The sequence below is a fragment of the Phalacrocorax aristotelis genome, chromosome 1, assembly GCF_949628215.1.
Source record: "Phalacrocorax aristotelis chromosome 1, bGulAri2.1, whole genome shotgun sequence".
NCBI lineage: Eukaryota > Metazoa > Chordata > Aves > Suliformes > Phalacrocoracidae > Phalacrocorax > Phalacrocorax aristotelis.
In genome coordinates this window covers 45,659,866-45,678,065 of record NC_134276.1, presented here as the reverse complement: position 1 = coordinate 45,678,065, position 18,200 = coordinate 45,659,866, and the positions used below count along the sequence as shown (strand labels likewise).

At 41.3% G+C, this 18,200-nt stretch overlaps 1 protein-coding gene across 19 annotated transcripts in view; it reads left to right on the top strand.

The window, feature by feature from the left end:
- Nucleotides 1-18,200, top strand: part of KLF12 (KLF transcription factor 12) — a 251,879-nt gene that overhangs the window by 182,908 nt on the left and 50,771 nt on the right. For 11 of the 19 annotated variants that reach the window (XM_075088473.1, XM_075088425.1, XM_075088517.1 and 8 more), the window contains one exon: nucleotides 1,636-1,695. The exons of the other annotated variants lie outside the window; for them this stretch is intronic. In XM_075088473.1, the coding sequence (XP_074944574.1) occupies nucleotides 1,636-1,695 (60 nt within the window). The remainder of the gene's footprint in view (nucleotides 1-1,635; nucleotides 1,696-18,200) is intronic. 19 annotated transcript variants of the gene reach the window in all.

Sequence of the window (18,200 nt, the reverse complement as noted above, 5' to 3'; positions counted from 1 at the left end):
AAAGAAGTGCACAAAATTTAGACTGATGACTTCTGGATAATGTATTGCTGTTTGTATCAGCTGTAGGAATAAATATTCTTCCAATAAGACACAGAGATTATTATAAATTAATTGATATGGATGAGAATGGTCAATGTTATGGTTTCCAGTTACCATTTTTCCAGTGCATAATGATTTCGGTTGAGGGCTATCGGGGTAGGGGAGATTTTGTCCCAGTGCCCTTTGATTAGGTACTGACACAACTGAAATAAAATCCGTACCTAGTGATACCATGGGACAGGTACCTGGGATACGTTTCTGAAGAAGGAAGAAACTGTACACAGAGAGTGGAAAAAGAGGGTGGAAAAAAACAATGTCAAGCTGTGAGAGAGCTAATAACTTCAACTTTGACCATTCTTTACATCATTTTTTCATCTTGCTAGCAGATTTCTGTCATGATCAGAAACTTAACATTTAACAAATGTCAAAATCAAGCAAACAGTAAAGACGACCAATATTTACTGTACACTTGAAGCAAGGAAATTTGAGAGGTTCGAAAGATGCAGTGCAAAATCTTGGGAGAAAATAGATTATCTGTAGGTTTCCAAGGGCCAATGGAAAGTTCAATTATATAAATTTGAAATATAAATTTGAAATATAATATGAAACTTTGAAAGTTTCCTTTTGACTTTAAACAATTACTGTGCCAACCTGGCCATTTTAATTGAGCTTTATAAAGGATCCAAAACGTTTCCAGTGCAAATGCCTTCAACTGCTAGTGTGCTAGAACATTTTTATGATTCATGACGTTATTCTAATATTTTTGCTAGTTTCTTGGGCGTTGGCCTCAGACTAATTTCATGGTACATTTGAGGTCTAAACCACAGAGAGAAGGACTGAAGGGGGTTATTCATGGATTTGGCTTTCTACAGGTTTGTGGGTTTTTTTGTTTTTTTTTTTTTTGTCCCTAACGTGGTGGAACTGTTTCCACAAGCCAGCTGTATGATGCTTCTTGTTTGAGGACATGCAGTAGATCAGAATTTGTCAGTGAAAAGGAGCATTCCACATAGTCCAAACCCCAACATAGGAGTTTATACAGCTATGACATCGTATATTTGTGTTATTCAATATTCCAAATAATGTTCTAGAAGATTATCTATTTTCCCTGGAGTCTCAGTTTTAAGTAAAAAGTGTTAAAGGCTTGGTTTTTCAGTGATGCGTTGGGAATAATATTACTTAAGCAGCAGAATTCTGGGAGCGGACGTTTGTTCCAGCCTCTGTTTCCTCTTTGTGCAATGTCTGCCTGCTCTAGATTCTCATTAATATTTTCCTCGTGGTCACTGATTATTTTTTAATGAGAAAATACGATCCACCATGATCCAGAATTGCCATTAAGTGACATCTGGGCCCTTAAGCTTTGACTCTGCTCCCATGCAAATTAATGGCAGAGCTCCTAATGACTTGCTTAGCATTAGTTGGGACCTCTACAGGGCAATTCCAGTTAAAGAAGGAGTTTCAAGTGAATTTAATCCTAAAGTCCCTGCCACACTGAGGCTAGGTGCTTACTTTGCAGTAAGTGTTCCTCAAGCTTGTCTAAGTCCCCTGCAATTGTTTGGGGTAACTTAAAATTCCTAATTGTCTGTGTTCAATTTCCAGAGAGAGCATGTGGGGCTGTGCCAGGTCAGCTGTTAACCCTTTTCGTTTTTTCAACTCCAGGTATGAAGCATTTTATTGTGTATTATATAATGTTCTGTTTTATTGACAAAGTCTAGTAGCAGTGCTTTTCAGCTTTCTTTCCCTCTTTATGTCATGGCTGGGGATATGCGGGGTTGGGCAAGGTCCAAAGTTGATTTTTGCTGTTGCTTTTTATATTTGGGGGCTGGGAGGGTGGGGGTGTGCATCCTGGGAAAGCTGTATTTTTTTTTTCCCAAATCCCAGTGACTAAAATGCAAGAATAGGGAAAAAAATCCTGTCTGGTAATGTGGTATAAAATGTTCAAAATAGTTTACTGAAATTGAGTAACAAAGTTAATGGGAATCAACATAGCTCATAATGGGTCATTGCCAGTTACCATGAAACAGTCAACAAGCAAAGCTGTAAAACGTAGGAAGAGTCTTTGCAAACATCTCCTTGCTTTTTTTTCACAGAGGCTAAAATTTTAAAACCTGACTGTGTAATGCACCTAGCAGATGCCCTGCTTTAGAGTGCAAAGTTGATATCCAGTGGTGGGGGTGACTGGGAGGTTTCAGCGAGCGTTGTGATGGTATAAGGTGCCTCAGGTTCACCTCACTTGCCCAAGTAGGAATGATGTCATATGACAGAAGGGATGTACCAACGCTGATAGGGTTCCCGTTTTTGTTGGATTTGTTGCTCTTTTTTTATTGGGTTTTAAAATAACGTGCAATGAAATGTCCACTCTCGGTGTGCTAGCTTGCTCGTTCGTCCTCCCCCCTTCCTTTGTTTGTTTTGTGGTCCCCTAAAAATATTCCTTTGGAGTCGTGTTTATCGTGTGATGAGTGTAAACCCATCAACTCACTGCTTACCTACTCTTAGTAATCCGTGGGCCCTCTGCCTGTGGAGTACAGAAGGAAAAGCAACTTCACACATTCAGTATAAGCAAATAAGCTGCAGAATAAATCTAAATCTTCACATTTCTAAGTAGAGCTAAGCTTCATAATAAAATTAAGAAGATGGCATGTTTAAGAGCAATTACAGTTTCAAATTGCTAATGAGTAGTCAAATACAGAAATCGTTCCTCAAATCTACTCCTATCTCCAATTTGCAGTTAATTGCATTACACCTGGTATATTTATATTAAAAATTTGCAGGATCTTATTACTCAAACATTTTCAAAGTAGCAGCAGCAGGAAGTTCTCTGTAACAGCCAATACAATACTTCTAAATTTTCCTCAGGTATGAAATTGAGATGATGAGTTTACTTTTGAAAAGATCCATAGAATTTTCTTTGATCTGATTGAAATGATCAGTGCAACTTCAGAAATTATTTTAAAGAGCCTACTAGTCTCCCAAAATGTTGTGTTTCTAAAAGAAATTTATATTTCAGATTCGATTTTGAATGCAGGCTCCTTTAGCTGAAATTAGCCATAATATTCTATATAATCACCAATTATATTAGCTTCTATTCTACAGGAAGAATTTTCAAGAGGGAGGCTTCTGTTGTCAGGTTTTTTTATCTTTTTTTTTAATGTTGTCAATATTTTGTTAAAAAAATTGTGCATGAACTTACGTGTAAAGTTTATGCATACCATAACAATGAATATGAGATCGTACTGAACAACATGCATGGTTAGATGGAGATGAAGATGGCGTAAGTCATCTTATGTACCAGTTCTAAACCACTGAAAGTTTGTGGCTCCGACTGGAGTGAGACGAGACTGAAATGCAATATTTTGGTGAGGCAAATAGCTGCTAATAAAACCAGAAACTTAGAAGAGAGATACAGGGTCTTCTATGTCTTTTTAAAATAAAAGAACAAATTGTTCAAGAAAGTCACATCTGTCAAACCTTGTTTAGACCATGTGGACCTGTCTGTAGAGTGAAACATGGAAATGAGGCCAATGAGATGAATATTTAAGTCAGTGTATCATTTGAAAGTATGAATTCTTATGATGCTCTTAAAACTGCTCACACTGCTAGAAGTATTCCTCACAGCTGGTCTTGCCCCTTGGAGTACAGCGCTATTGCAGAACAGTAACTGCTTGAAAGGAGTGAATTCTGCTACAATTAAATACAGCTATGTGAGTGTACATATTTTATTTGAATGAAATTTCATGCCTACCGAGTTTGGGGGTTTTTCTCAATTTTGTACTACTAAAGTTATCTTTTCCCATTAAATTTCAGTGAAGGTACTCTTCCATAAAATTACACTCAAAATTGTGGTATTCTAGTTATGAAAGTACAGAAATGTTCTTAGATACTTGATTTTCTATGTGGTGGCGGGGGAACAGAATGGATCACAAAGTGTGGAGAAACCTTTTTTGTTGGCTCCTTTCCCTTTTTTTTCTCTTGGGATCATGAAATCTACTAAAAGCCGTAAGGTTTACTCAAAACCGGTCCCACACAAATGTTCTGCATCTGCTGACCTCCGTGGATGGCCACAGGCTGGGACCGTTGCTCCAGTTCATACATGTGTAACTGTTCTTTTCCTGCAAAATGTTGAGCGTTTCGTCCATACTCCCCTGATCCAGAAGTGCCCTGGTCCACCATTTCACTGGTGACAGAGTGATATTATATGTGAGCTTCAGATGTTGGCGGGCACAACGTGTCTCTTCGTCCTTGGTGTCTCGCGAACTGTACTGCTTTTGCTCTTGTATAATTTACCCCTGTTCTTCGTTTTAACACCTCCTTCCACAGGCTTGGCCAGATGGGAGATGTTTGGCAGCTGGAGGACCCAGATGCCAAATTCTGGAATAGAGCTTTCCTGCATTGGCACGTGGGTTCATGGCTGGCTTCTTGGCTTGCACCTCTGCTAGCTTCTTGGCTAGCTGTTTAGCTGGCAGCTGTAGCCCTGCCTCTGGTGCTATGTTAGGGTCAAGCTGCTATGGAGCTGAATGACTTTCCTGATCTGAATTACCCTGCCGGACACCATTTTCACCTTAGTTTACTTTGACTGTCCACTATTCAAAGATGAACGTTTGCACTGTTCTGTTTTATTCCTGCCATTTGTAAGACTTAACTTGAAGCAGTAGTTCTCATTTGTCACCAGTTCAAAAAGAAAATAAGCATTGCAGAGTACACTGTTTCACTTGTTAGGATTCCCATTCAGCCAGTAGGAATGTAAAGGCCAAGTCTGTACTTGCAATTCATCTCTGGAAGCAAATTGTAACTACAGAGCACAGGCTTTAAAAAAATTTTTATGTCTAAACTTTGATTGCTTTCAACCATGAGTGAATCTAGCCTCTGTCAAACAGAAAAAAAATACACATTTGGGGAGACAATCTGGATAATTTTTAAAGAAAAAGGATAAAGAATAATGATGATAATAATAAATAGGACATTACTTGTAATAATTAAAAGTGCTGCCAGAAGAAAATGCTTGATCTTCTCTTTGCCTGATTTGGAATGTCCTCATTACGTACTTTAGTTTTACCTCAGGTTTTGCGGGTTTGTTGGGTTTTTTTTTTTTCCGTAAATGAGGTAATGAAAAGTTAATGCATCTAGGATAGCCAAAGCATTTGAAGTTATTCCCTAGCCTATGCCTTTTCCTCCATGCAGCTCAGTGCATAAACATTACTTTCAGTGGGAGAAACTGCAAAATCAGGAGGTCACTTAGACTCCGGATACCTACAGTAAAATACAGATTAGTCATACCTGCTATGAAATTTTCATTCCCTCACTCAGCTGTAGTGAGAGTACGTTGTGCTACGCTGGAGGCAGCACTATCCCTATGACACACTCACAAAATTTCTTTAACACGTGAGATAGTACTTGTGCCTCACTTGGACACAAACTTCCACCTGTATGTTAAGGTTAAGCTTTGTAGGGTGATCTGACCTCTGAGGAAAACCACCTGAATTCCCCATTATAATCACTGGAGAGAGCTGTGTGTCTCAGGAGCAAGAAAAAGGAGACCCTGCCCATCTAGTTTAGGTGTATACTCATCTTTGCTGACTGCCTAGGGAACGTTAAGTGCTTCCATAGGAATATAGCCCAGTTACATTAGATAAGTCTTTATGGACTATATAGGGAACCAGTAGGAACTAAAAGCATCTGTTTCACTCAGAGGTAGTCCGCACAGCCCCTTCTGGATGATAACAGAGCAGGGATGATTCTTTTCAAAAACAAGCTGGCAGCAGCAACAGCAATATTCTATATCTAAAGGGTGGGTGTCAGGATGATGGGACTGGACTCTTTACAGTGGTGCCCAATGACAGGACAAGGGGCAATGGGCACAAGCTGGAAGACAGGAAGTTCCACCTAAACATGAGAAAAAACTTCTTTCCTGTGAGGGTGCCAGAGCAGTGGAACAGGCTGCCCAGGGAGGGTGTGGAGTCTCCTTCCCCGGAGACATTCAAAACCTGCCTGGACGCATTCCTGTGCCCCCTGCTCTGGGTGTCCCTGCTCAAGCAGGGGGCTTGGACAAGATGATTTCCAGAGGTCCCTTCCAACCCCCGCCATTCTGTCATTCTGTGATTCCCACCTTTTGCAGGAGAGCTTTGTTAACTAGCTTGTCAATGAAGTAGGAGATCTGTGTTTTAGGTTCTCAGCACAAGCATCGCAGAGGTGTTTTACTGGTTAGGATCCTTAGCACAGGCCTAATCACATTAAATACTTGGGGAGCAGTGGAGTCTTTCATTTTCCTTCTTGCTGAATATGGGCCATTGTACAGACAGGAGCACAGAAGTCACAGGACAGGAAGGAGAGTAGTTAAGAAGAGCCTGAATCCTACCTGAGCAAGGACAGGACTGGGACTGTAGGCTGTGTTCCCTGGAGCAACATTAAGCCAGTAACAGCTTTGGATACTGAAATAGAGCTTTCCTGCTTCCCCTCTCATAGCTGAGTGTCCAGATTTCTGGTATGGAGCCGAATCCCCTTTTCTACCCAACCTTTCAGCCTCACAGTGCCCAAAGAAGCTCCAGCTTAAGAGTGAAGGACCTCATGAGTTTAGGGACATGCTGGGTAGGACTGTTCATGGAACAGTGGGTGGGAATGCAGTTATGGACCTAGGAAGGCTTTTGGGTGCCTGCCTCTCAAATTAGGGTCTCAGCATGCCAGTTTACACACTTCTCCCATATTTCACTTTCCAAACTATATTTTCTCCTTTCAAATGGCAAGCTTTCAGTGCTTTTTAATGTAGTAGAATTAAAGATGTTATTCCATTATCTAGAATATTCCTTTTTCCCTGTTCATCTGTTCCTGACCTGTCGCCTATCAAAGGATGGATCTGGCTGTCCTTAATTTCTATATCTCAGCCACAATTTTTGCCCTGTTGAAGACACTCTTGTCACTTTCCATGTCCCAGTGGATTTGGAAATCATATGTAAGGTAGAGAAAATTGTTGGCTTTTTTTTTTAAAAAAAGCAACTATGATTGCTGTCCCTCATGCATTCTTTTCAAGCAGAGAAACAATGTGCGCTGTTAAAAAAGGAAAATGAACAACTGCAAAGATGATTTTCCCTTCCCTTGCACCTCCAGTACATTCTGTAACCCAGTAACTGTAATTATTTTTAAACTTTTTTAAACTTCTATACTGTCAAGAGGTTGCAGTAAAACGAACAAGTGTAAGTATTTCTCATAAGGCCAATGTGACCGCAAAGGATGAGAACAGATGACAGAGCAAACAGAAAATCCCATGTTTTGTTTATCATCATCTTTTTTTTGCCTAATGGCAGATACTTGGAGGGAGAATCTGTTTACTTCAATGAAAGATGAGGGTTTGCTGATTCCCATGGCAAAAAGAAGGCATAGTTTCCAAATGCAAGCTATTCAGTGTGTGGGATGAGCTAAAGTCATTTGTGGATTTGTATGTTGCATTTTGACGTGATTAAATGTTTTAAGTCTATTGATTTCATGCTGGGGATTAATGATGCTGAATGAAAGAGCATCAAAGAATAAAATGTGTTTACATGCCTGATTAAAATATCTTAAAAAAGAGCCAGAGTACCTATTATCGGATAGGAATGAGATAAAAGCAGCATAGGACCAACCGTGCATTCTGCATTGAAAGGAAAACGAATTAACTTCCTAGGCATAGAAAGAGGAAGAGTGAAGATTTGATAAGGATTGACTGTACCTTTCTGAATGCTTAACACTTGTGTTTGACTCGTTATTTTGGAAGAGGGGATTAAAGAGGTCTCATTATCAGTTGCCACAGATCTGTTTTACTGAATCAATCAAAACATGATGCTTAGCTCGTTGGGATTAATGAGACGATCTTTTAACTGGAGGACTTGTTGGTTATGGCATGTTAATAAAGGACAGACCCAAAGATACTCAGTACAGCTGTGGACATGAGATACAGTAAAGATGGTGTTTGCTGCTTTAAATTTACTTTTTGATCTTTTTGCCTTAGCATAGCAACTCAAAAAATATTGTTATCTTAAAACGTTCATAGAGTTAATTGGTTTGTATCCACTCTCTGCAAATGTTGCTAATGACTGTCCAGATTTGTGGGTCATACCTGGATTTGCAGTTGGGCGCATGGTCTCTTGACCAAGGTAATAGTAGATGAAGATGGAAAAGACCTATTCACTTGTTAAATCCATCCTGTTGAAAGCACGATGCAGGCTCTTCCAGTAGTACTAAGCTGTTAGTACCCCTGATGTTAACCAAAATGCCAGAGAGAGAATTTATTTGTGTTGTATCTGTGGTGAAGAATGCCTTAATGATCAAGTTAGCGTGTGAAATACTTGATGCACGTGAAATACTCCCTACTGAGCTAGGGAGAAGTTTAAAGGTGCAGTCTAATGCAGCTGAGTAAATATCTGATGAGACCAGCTCATGCACACATTCGTTTTTTCTCTGCTGATGCTCTGATCCGGATTACCATACATGAGATGAATTCAGCAGTCTGATACAAACTACAGTTTGTTTGTCTCAGAAAGGTTTGAATTATTATCCTGGGTTTGGGGCACCAGGGGTGGGGGTGTGTGTGACAATGTGAGGCTATTCTTTTTCCCCCACTTCCACTGCTTAATACAAGACCTGAAGCCCCGAGTTACAGAGCAAAGTGTCTGAGCAGTAACCCAGCTTGTGCAAACCCCGGAGAAGAGTAATGACTATTCCTTGCAAGCTTCCTGCCTCGGTGCAGGTGCAGGAATCAGGAGGGCCTGAATAATTCATAAGGTGCAAATTAGCCCCAGCTTGCTCCCACTGCTCGAATTTTGCTTCTGCTTACCTACCTAGTTGCTAGAAAGAACAGAAATAAAGGAAGCTTGGGAAACTAGGGAGAGCAAGGCAAAAAGTGTTGCAGTTTAAAGGCCAAAGTCACAGAGACTGCTGAATACTGGGTGTGTTTGAAGTCTTGGTGCTTGTTGAGGAATTGGACTGTGCATTGATTATTCATTAAGTGTTTTCTCAGGAAGGAGTAAGCTCTGGGGACCCATTCCATTGCTCTCGGAGAGGGAAAAAACTTCCTTTTAAGAATAAGGTTTTTCCCGCTTTTATTGTTATTGTTTCTAAAAATTATTGGTCAAAAAATAACCTCTTAAAAGCTCATTTAAAGCCTAGTAGGCTATTTGAGAGAGTATGCATTTACGGTGTCACGGAACACAAGGGTCCAGAGAAATTTTATGAGAAACTTTGGATGTTGGGCTGGTTACTGCTTCGAGTAAACGTGGATTCCAAGCACTTGTAAGAAACTAGTTATGTCTGGAAATGCAATGTGTAATTAGCTTGTATTTTTGTCATTTAAAAGGCAGCTTTCATCTATTTTAAATACTGTTAGTGATGGTTACCTTTTCTATTGGGTTACTTAGCTGCTTTTCTGCCCAAAAGAACAAAATGAGAGGCGAGTGGTGCTTAATCCTTCTGCTGCACCACATTGCAGCTCACCCAAATACCAAGTAAAAGGTTTTGCTGAGCACTGTTGTTATGGGAGAAGGGAATTCCCGACACATATCTTTGAACAGCTCCTGTGTCACCACACAGTACAGGGAGGAGCCAGTCTGAAAAAGGCAGATCATTTCTGCCACGTACCTGAATATCCCTTTGACATCTCTGATGTGCGAGATGGAAACATCCGACATCCCCAGCAGGAGCAGGAACAAGGTAGTTATTTCTCCCTCTTGGCAGGTGTTTGTCTGGAGAAGAACTCTCCTGATGTTTTTGCTGTGCTGAATATGAAAAGAGAAAAAGAGCAGGAAAAAAGCTTCTTTTTTTAATGGTTGGGGGGGGAGTGTTTTGTTTTTGGTTGGGTTTTTTTTGCAGGATTTTTTCCAATATATACCCCTTCTTTCTCCATTCCCTTCTACCCCACCCCCTCTTGGCTCCCGTGTGCAGCAGCTAGGTCACGTTACCATCATCTGTTTTTGTATTTCCCTCATTTGGGTGGCTGGAATAGGAGCTGGCTCTCATTTCTAGCTGATTCTGTCATTTCCGCTAGGCCCCAGCTTGGGCGAGCGCCAAGACCAACAGGTGATCCTTGTAGCTGCAAAACAGCAGGAAGGAGGCTGTGCATGTAGGAGACAGTGCACCAGAGGGGCTGCTTGGCCCTGCTCCATCTTTCTGTATAATTATCGCCCCCCTCCCCAACCCCCCATACCGAGCAGAAAATCTGTGCAGAACAGCTCAGCTGCGGCAGCCATCGTAGGAAAAACGTTAATAAAGAGTCCTGGAAGAATATTGGTTGTGCGAGCTCAGAGGTGCGCTCCATCTTTGAGAGGAACCGTGGTTGGTCCTTTATAGGAACAGGGGCAAAATTGTATTAGTTGCTGAAAAGTAATATGCACTTCGTCAGCTGTTGCAGGAAAATAAGCATTTCAATAAATTTTGGTGCTATGCTCACGGGCTTTCTTATTTGTATAGGAACTAGTTTGGAATGAGGTGATAATTCAGTTAAGCTTTTCTCTACAAGAAGTGGCTTGCGAAGTCACTTGGAAATTATTTGGACAGAGAATTAGCTCTGGTCAGGAAGAGCCATCTCGAGCTGTAGAGCTCGGGGCAGCCGGTGGAGGAGCCATGCAGGCTCTGCGTTTTCTGGGCGTCTGTGCCAGGGAGGCCTGACTGCGGGGCTTTGCAGGGGTAATTTTTAGAACACATGAAAAACTTCCAGGAATCCTCAAGACAGCGTCAGAGAACTATTTTTTTTCAGAGGAAATTCCTAAAGGATTTTTTTTTTTTTAATGAAAACAAAGTTGTATTTAGGAGATGACAGTGGCTTAACAAAACCAGTTTCAAAACATATCTCCAAGGCTTAGGTTAACCCCTTGGCATATACCATAATGTGAGATAATGTGTCCTGGAAACCCGAACTGCATGTTTGTATTTGTGAGGCAGGCTGATGTTTTAAGATAGGCACTCGGTAGCCTTAATCCTTTGCAAAATAGATGATACCTCAAATTCTTTCTGCTCGGTACACATGAAAGCCAAATTGCTTCCCCTGCTTGTGGAATCAGTGCTAGTCGTTTGAAAGCTGAAGGCTGTATATAGGCAAGGTGTACGTTTTCCGTATGCACTTGAGCCGGGAGCTGGGCTCTCAGTGCGCCACAGCACATCTGCGCAGCAAGGGCAGGCTGCCGGGAGAAATGAACTGTGAAGCCTCCATCAGCTCCGCCGGTGAAAACGAGGTATTGCAGCAGATCTGCACAACAGCAAGCATTTGCCCTGCCTGACCATTCCTGCTATACGCAGACCAGAAACACAAACAGCAATGAGAGTACACTCGGTTATGAAACATCAACATATTTAGTAATGCTTCTAGAAGCTAGCCGTCTGCAATCCTTTTAACTAAGCCAGCAGTCGTTTCTCTGTACATTGTTCTACGGTGTGTCAGCCATCTGAAGGGAGAGGAGGCACCCTAGCAGGGAGACATTGCATCTCAGGGGTATGTCATGTGTCTGGAAACCTAAAGGTGATCCTAGACCTGAACTGGCAGCAGATTGTTCATGAATACACACTTTACTTCCCTTGGGCATGTCTCCCCATGCTAAACAGTGCACCGATGGATGCTAGCATTTAAATTTTATTTTCCCTTGTGCCCCTTCCTTTCTCAGTGCTGGTTTACTACCTTTGTCCCCTTCAGAAACCTCCGGTAGATGAGGGTCTGAGGTGTCTCCATCAAAACACTCTGAATTTTTCTCTTCTCCTCTGTATCTTGTGAGACTGTCCTAATACCTCATTTGCAGTGGGTCCTGGACAAACCTGAATAGTGCCTCCAGCAGGCTTTGCTGTCCCTCTGGCTTCCTCTTGGGTTAAGGGGCTAGTGGGAATGATTTCTTTCTCAGATGCTCACCACTGGCTCCAGTGACTTCTATAAACCCCCACAGGCATGGCAGGATGAAGCAGAAGCTTTTGTCCGCAGGGAGCCCAGTGACTCCGTTTCATCAGGAGGCAGCAGTACCAGTTGGGGAGGCTGGAGAACAAGCAGGAATACTTCCCGCCTGCATTTGGCTCAGTGCAGCCTGGTCTGGGCAAAAGCCCTCCAAAGAGTACTGCAGGCAGGAGAACAGCATCCTTCGGCAACCCCCAGAAAGTCAAGTTTTCCAGTGCATTTGGCAGGCAGCCTGGAGCAGATCCACTCCGTATGCCAGCCCTGTGGAGCACCAGCCCTCGTGGTTCTCCCTCCCGCTGCACCACATACCTTACTATTATTAATAGTCCGGAGGTGCCAACAGCGTGCTTTGCTCTGGACGGTATGCTGTTGTCCAAAGAGCAGGGAACTCTGTGGCAATTGTTTTTGTACTGGTAGATGGATTTGGTAAGAAGCGCTGTAGTTTTTCCTGGTCTTGGTTTGTTTTTTTTTTTAAATACACCTTCCTCTCTTCTTCCTCCCGCCCTGGTCTGTCTCCAGTGCACCCAGCAGGTGAAGGATGCTGTAATCCCTCTGGCAGAGGAGAGGGAAGTGCAGTCGGGACACAGAGGTGCACGGGAGCGGCAGGCTCACACAGCGTCGTAGCAATTCAGAGGGAGTAGATCAGCTACATGAAGTAGGCCGTGCAGTTCCCTGAACAGTGAGTCCTAAAAATCAAATGAAGAGTAAGCAAGAGAAAAAAGTCGGTCGCAAGTTCTTCTAACTTGCAGAGTCCCACAATGTGGTTTGTTGGTCGACTACGTCGACTATGTGGTGTGTAGGGAAGTGAGCTGTTCCTGTGCGTTTGGCCTGGTGCGTCTTGGCCCGAAGTCACAGACTTTATCGTGCTGTCACTGTGAAATCAGTGAAAGCTTCAAAATCTGTGGCTGCTGTTTGTTGAACCATAAATCCTTAATAGCCGTATTTACTTTGGACCTGACAAAACTTTCAAATATATCTGCTTTCAGGCTGCAAAACCTAAGCAAAAAAAAAAAAAAAAGATGCAGGTTAGCATGCAAGCAAACAGCACTTTAGGAAAAAAAGCAGTGGATTTGGAAAGCATGCTAACAAAATGTCCAGTCATGGGGATTCCTCTGAACTCAGTGTGGAATAAGAATAAGCAGCATGCACTGAACCTCATGTCCCCTAGATTAGTAACTGTTTAATGTTATTCCTGTAACCCATATACTTCCTCTTGTTACACCACCTCCTCCTGGTTTTCCACCCTGCATAGTTCTACTGTTTCACCAAGTATTAGTTCATGGAGACACGTAGTTTGTCTTTTTTAACTACTTTGTGAAGTACCTAGTGCTCTTTTGGGTGCCATAGAAGTAATAATAATAATTTGCCAGGTGTACTGTGTCAAGTTGTTCTTGTTTGTTGCGCAGACACAAAGTAAGGGTGACTGCTCAATGCTGATAACTCAGCTGTAAGGTAAACCTCTAACACAGGAAGGGACATGGTCTCGTTTATTTACGAACACACTCAGAAACAATGCCTGCCTTCCAGTATACCCGTGCTTTTTTAGGATAGTGCATTTTACTTGGATGCAGCATTGCCAAAGGTCAATAATAATCAGGGCTAAATTGCTTACTACACAGAGGTAATGAGAAGCTCTCATTACACTGGTCGTCATTTTCATTGTTAATTCAATGTTGTTTAACTTTTCATGGGTTTCTCCATTACAACTGTGGCAGTGAGAAAGCCAGGCTGAGCCATCTGCTGCTGGTGCTCGAAAGGTACAAAAAGACACCGCAAGGAAAATCGATTGACTGCAGTTGACCGTTTCAGGGAGGGACCTTACTTGAACCAGCAGTAACTGGAGGGAAGTGTAAACTGACTTTAATTCTGTAACAGGCCACTGAATATTAAGGATGTGCACAGCAGTTGGGAGGACGCATTCAGAGTCTGGTCATGTTCAGGATCACATCCCCTTGGCTTTCTCATTGTTGTGGTTGTTTGCAGCCAAGGGGAATCCTCTAGCTTTTGGATTTAATGTTAGATATGTAATTGGTTGGAGAATTAATGTAAACTTAAAATAATTCAGTTTCACAGTCATTATACTCCTTAGCTTTAAATTATTTAGTTTTGTGTCTCTGGTATCTCCCAAAAGCCCTGCCATTACTGATCGTCTGACTCTCTTTATTAGCTTATATTTTTCCCTAAAAGCAAGGCCTCATGTACAGTGTAATTATCCAGCAGTGCCGATTAACTGCATAATTCTCTTTTCTGTAAAACTGCTGTGTAAATTACTTTTCATTTCACAAAAATGACTCATCAGGCAATTTTGTGGAGGGTTTTTTGTTGAGTTCTTTTTTTTTTTAGGTTCCCCTTTCCCAGCCACCCTCTCCATCACTGTGTCATGGTAATATCATTAAATACTGTTGTGTGTGACCTTGATGCAAGCATTAAGCCCTACAATGATTCCAATGGAGAAAATTAAAGTGGTTTCCATGGTGTTGTTACTTCTACTACCAGACCTGATGAGCAGAAGTTGCTGAGATATCCTGCTCTTAGAGTAGGGATGTTTTTAGAGAACTGTCGTACAATGAGATCAGGGAGACTTGTTCAGCTGAGCTAGCTGTTGAAAACTCCCCACTTTTCAACTCAACCTTTCAGACTGCCTGTTGCTGCTTCCAGTATGCTTCGCTCACCTAGGCAGCCTGCATGACCTATTCTTTTCTGCTGTTGTCCCTTCCCCATTTGCCTGGGCAATGGCTCCTCACCCTTCCTCCACGGAGACCAAGAAGCTCACCCACCACCTTCCCATGCCCTTAGATATTTCTTCATGCTCCCTACACCTGCTTCCTGGGCTAGATGATACTGAGTAGATGGCATGTCCTTGTGGGACTATAAAATATTCTTGAACAGGAAATGGTAACTATGCTCATCAGCTTATCATGTGGATTCAGCCTGAAAAAACGATAGACAATGTACAGCATAGATCCCTGTCTTGTTGGACTACTGGATAGCCTGGATATTGCAAATTGAATCTTTCCTTTCTGATGAGTGTGATTCCTTGGGTCTGCCATTTTAAAGGCTGTCATCTGTTGCATGTGCCATGCATTTGTAAAGGCCCCAAGTAATGTGGAGTTTGGAGATCTTCCTAGTCCCACGTGGGAGTCCTTCAGTAAAGATGGCATTCAGTTTCGAAAGGGCGTGTTTCACTAGTGAGTGTGTGTAGAAACAGCTGACCAAAGTCTAAAATCCTTCCTCCTGAGTGGGTCCAAGTGGACCCAGTACGTGGCTAGTGTTTTTACCAAAAGAGCATTAAAATGGGGCTGGTATAGAGTGATTCTTCCTCTGCAATACCTACTTCCCTCCTTCTATCCATCTTCTACTTTACTGCTTCAAAAAATCAGTGGTTTTTATGCACCTTCAGCCTCTGAGGCTATTTCTTGACCTTAATGTTTTATTAAACATGGATAAATATGAATATTTCCGTATATGGCCCTGCCCTTTGTGAACTTGCCTAATCCTCCTTTGAGCGCATTTATTCTCTTGGCCTCTGCAGTATGCAGTGGCAATGAGTTCCAAGTATGTGTTATATGAAAGAAAAGAGTTCTTCCCTCCGTTCAGTTTAAGCCTCCAGTTCTTAGAAAAAATAGTGAATAATCACTTCCTATCGTTACATTCTTGGCTGTGCAGAGCTCTGCTATCTCCCCTCGGTTATCTCACAGATTTGGCATTCCCAGGCTAACGTGGTTGCGGGCCAGCTGTCAAAGATGTGGCTGAAATAATTTTCACAGGGAGAGTTTTCACTCTGTGCTCTCTTCTTGCGACCAAATTAATCCTAGATCTGCCATCATTTGAATCTGTTACTAAGAATAGGATAAATTAAAGTAACATGCTTCCTGTGAACTATTCTATCACTCTTCACATTCAGAACATCACCGCAGATCATTTCTTGTGGCACAAAAAATTGCAAAGCGTAAAACAGCTGAAATGCCAGTTGTTTAGCTGCTCTCACCATTTGCTTCTAATGAGGTGGTAGCTTGTTCAACCCTCTGTTTCTGAAGTTTGACAAAATTATGCTTGTTGCTGGTCTGCTGCTTGAGCTATTGGCATATCCCTATAGAGCTCCTCATTTCTGCAGTGCCAGGAAGAACTAGGATTACTCTACCAATTGTTCTAGTTATTTCCAAATTTCTCTCTCTAGCTTGTATTTCTGGAGCTAATTTGTTGTCTTTTTACATTGTTTTATATCTTTTTTATTTTTTTTTTTTGCGTAATCCTATGCACCTGAACTTTTAGACTGTATATCTTTTCACTAATGTTCTGTGTGCTGCTGTGAGTTACAGCAATAAGCAGAGTCAGACAAATAAGTATCTTTTATGATTAAAAAAGAAGTTAATTTAATGTGTCTAAAGATGCAAATATATATTTTGCATTACATATATTTCTGAGTTTTAGACTTTAACCAGTTGTGTTAAAAATGATCCTGATACAGTTACTTCCCTGGTTCTTCTAGTCTCAATGACCTTAACAACCAGTATTTTTGTTGACACATGGCTTGGCAAATAAAGGCTAAAATTGTAAATGGACTGTCCTCTTTGATGTGTTTCATAACTGTTTTCCATTAGGCATTTGCAGTACTGTTTTTAAATGTTTAATTATACTCAAAAGTCATTAGAAATCTATTACATATGTCTGACTTTGAAGGGAGAGAAGTAACCACTTCAATACACCCCTCCCACCACCCCCAATTCCACTGCAGCATTGTGACTGATAATATTCTCCCTATTAATTAGTTTTAGTATCACAGGATAGAGATAGCTGTCTTAAAGTCTCTGTGGGCCTTTGACTAGAGTGGCTGTCGATAGCAGGGGCAGATTTTTGTGGGACATTAGGGGACATCATTGTTCAGAGCACCATAACCCCTATGTTTTCCCCTACCTTGTTTCAGTACATCTCTGTACTGCAGAAGGGATTTGCATCAGTATGTGTACTAAAGAGTTGCTCTGCATTAGCAGTCCCTTCCTTATAATTGGGAGGGAAAGACACAAACATGTTGCTTTGCAGCAAGGATCTCCTTAATTGTAACAGAGGTAGGGCTGTAAACCATGCCAAGCCATAAAGGTCATAGCTTCTGTGAAAAGTTTCTCTATTAATAGTCTGTAAGTATTTTGTTTCTGCCAAGCTAGCGCTTACAACCAAGTTAGTCCGTCATTACAAGTCTCGTATATTAGAGTCAAGGGTGCATCAGCATGCCCTGTGTTGCCTCCAGACACCCTCCCTGGTCCCTTGCTCCGACTGCATTTTCATAAATGCACACTTACAGCAAATATGAGTAGACAAATGACAAAGCAATTTGTTGGGCAATCAAACAACTTGTAAAACAAATGAGTCTTTTTTCTCTTTTCTTTTTTCTCTAGTCCTAAATACGTTTTGCAAACCACTACCTTTTTTTTTTATCAGCTGTGTGGAAACAGTTGCCTTGATTTCTCAGTGTCACCTGTTGCCTTCAGTGTTGCAGCTAAAGATATTACCATGGATAAATAAATAATCAATGTTTCTCTTGGTAGGACTCCTTTTACCAGTAAAGTAGATAGGTAGAGTTCATTCTGCATTTAATGGAGAGAGGTGGACATCTCCATCCCATATTAAAACATACATGTCTAAGATACATGAGGTGAATTATCTCGAGAATTGCCCGTTTCTCCCTATGTCTGTCTTTCCTTTGGCCATCAAAAGGAGTCTAAGCAAACCAGTTAACTGTGTTAGAACAGAGAAAGGAGTTTTGAAGAAGACATAACAAGGTAAGGTAAAAATAACATCCTGGAGAAAAAAAATCCTTCCTCAAAAATTAGTATGTGAGTTCTAATCCTAAATGCCATAAAACGAGCACCCAGTGAAAGCCAGATAAGTGGAGTTTGAAAGGTGAGTTATCTGGAATCACAGACGCCTATGTGCTCAGTAGGTATATGGGACCGTGACTTAAGATTTCTTATCTACCATATACCACCCCTTTTATCATAGATTTCTTATGCCCTGACTTTTAAGAATGCCCCAATCACCTATATTTTCCATTCTAGATAATACCTATTGTAAAAAAAAAAAAAAAGAAAAAAAAGGCAGTTAATTACTCGTGTATCATTCCTTTGTCTGAAAAATGGTAGTAACATTGCCCATCAGCCTCACTTGGGTATTGAGAAAATAAATTCATAAATCTGAACTCTGTTCAGATATTATGTTGATTCTCATAGTAAAACCTATGAATTATAGATAAACCTGATATAATTGAGAAGAAAGG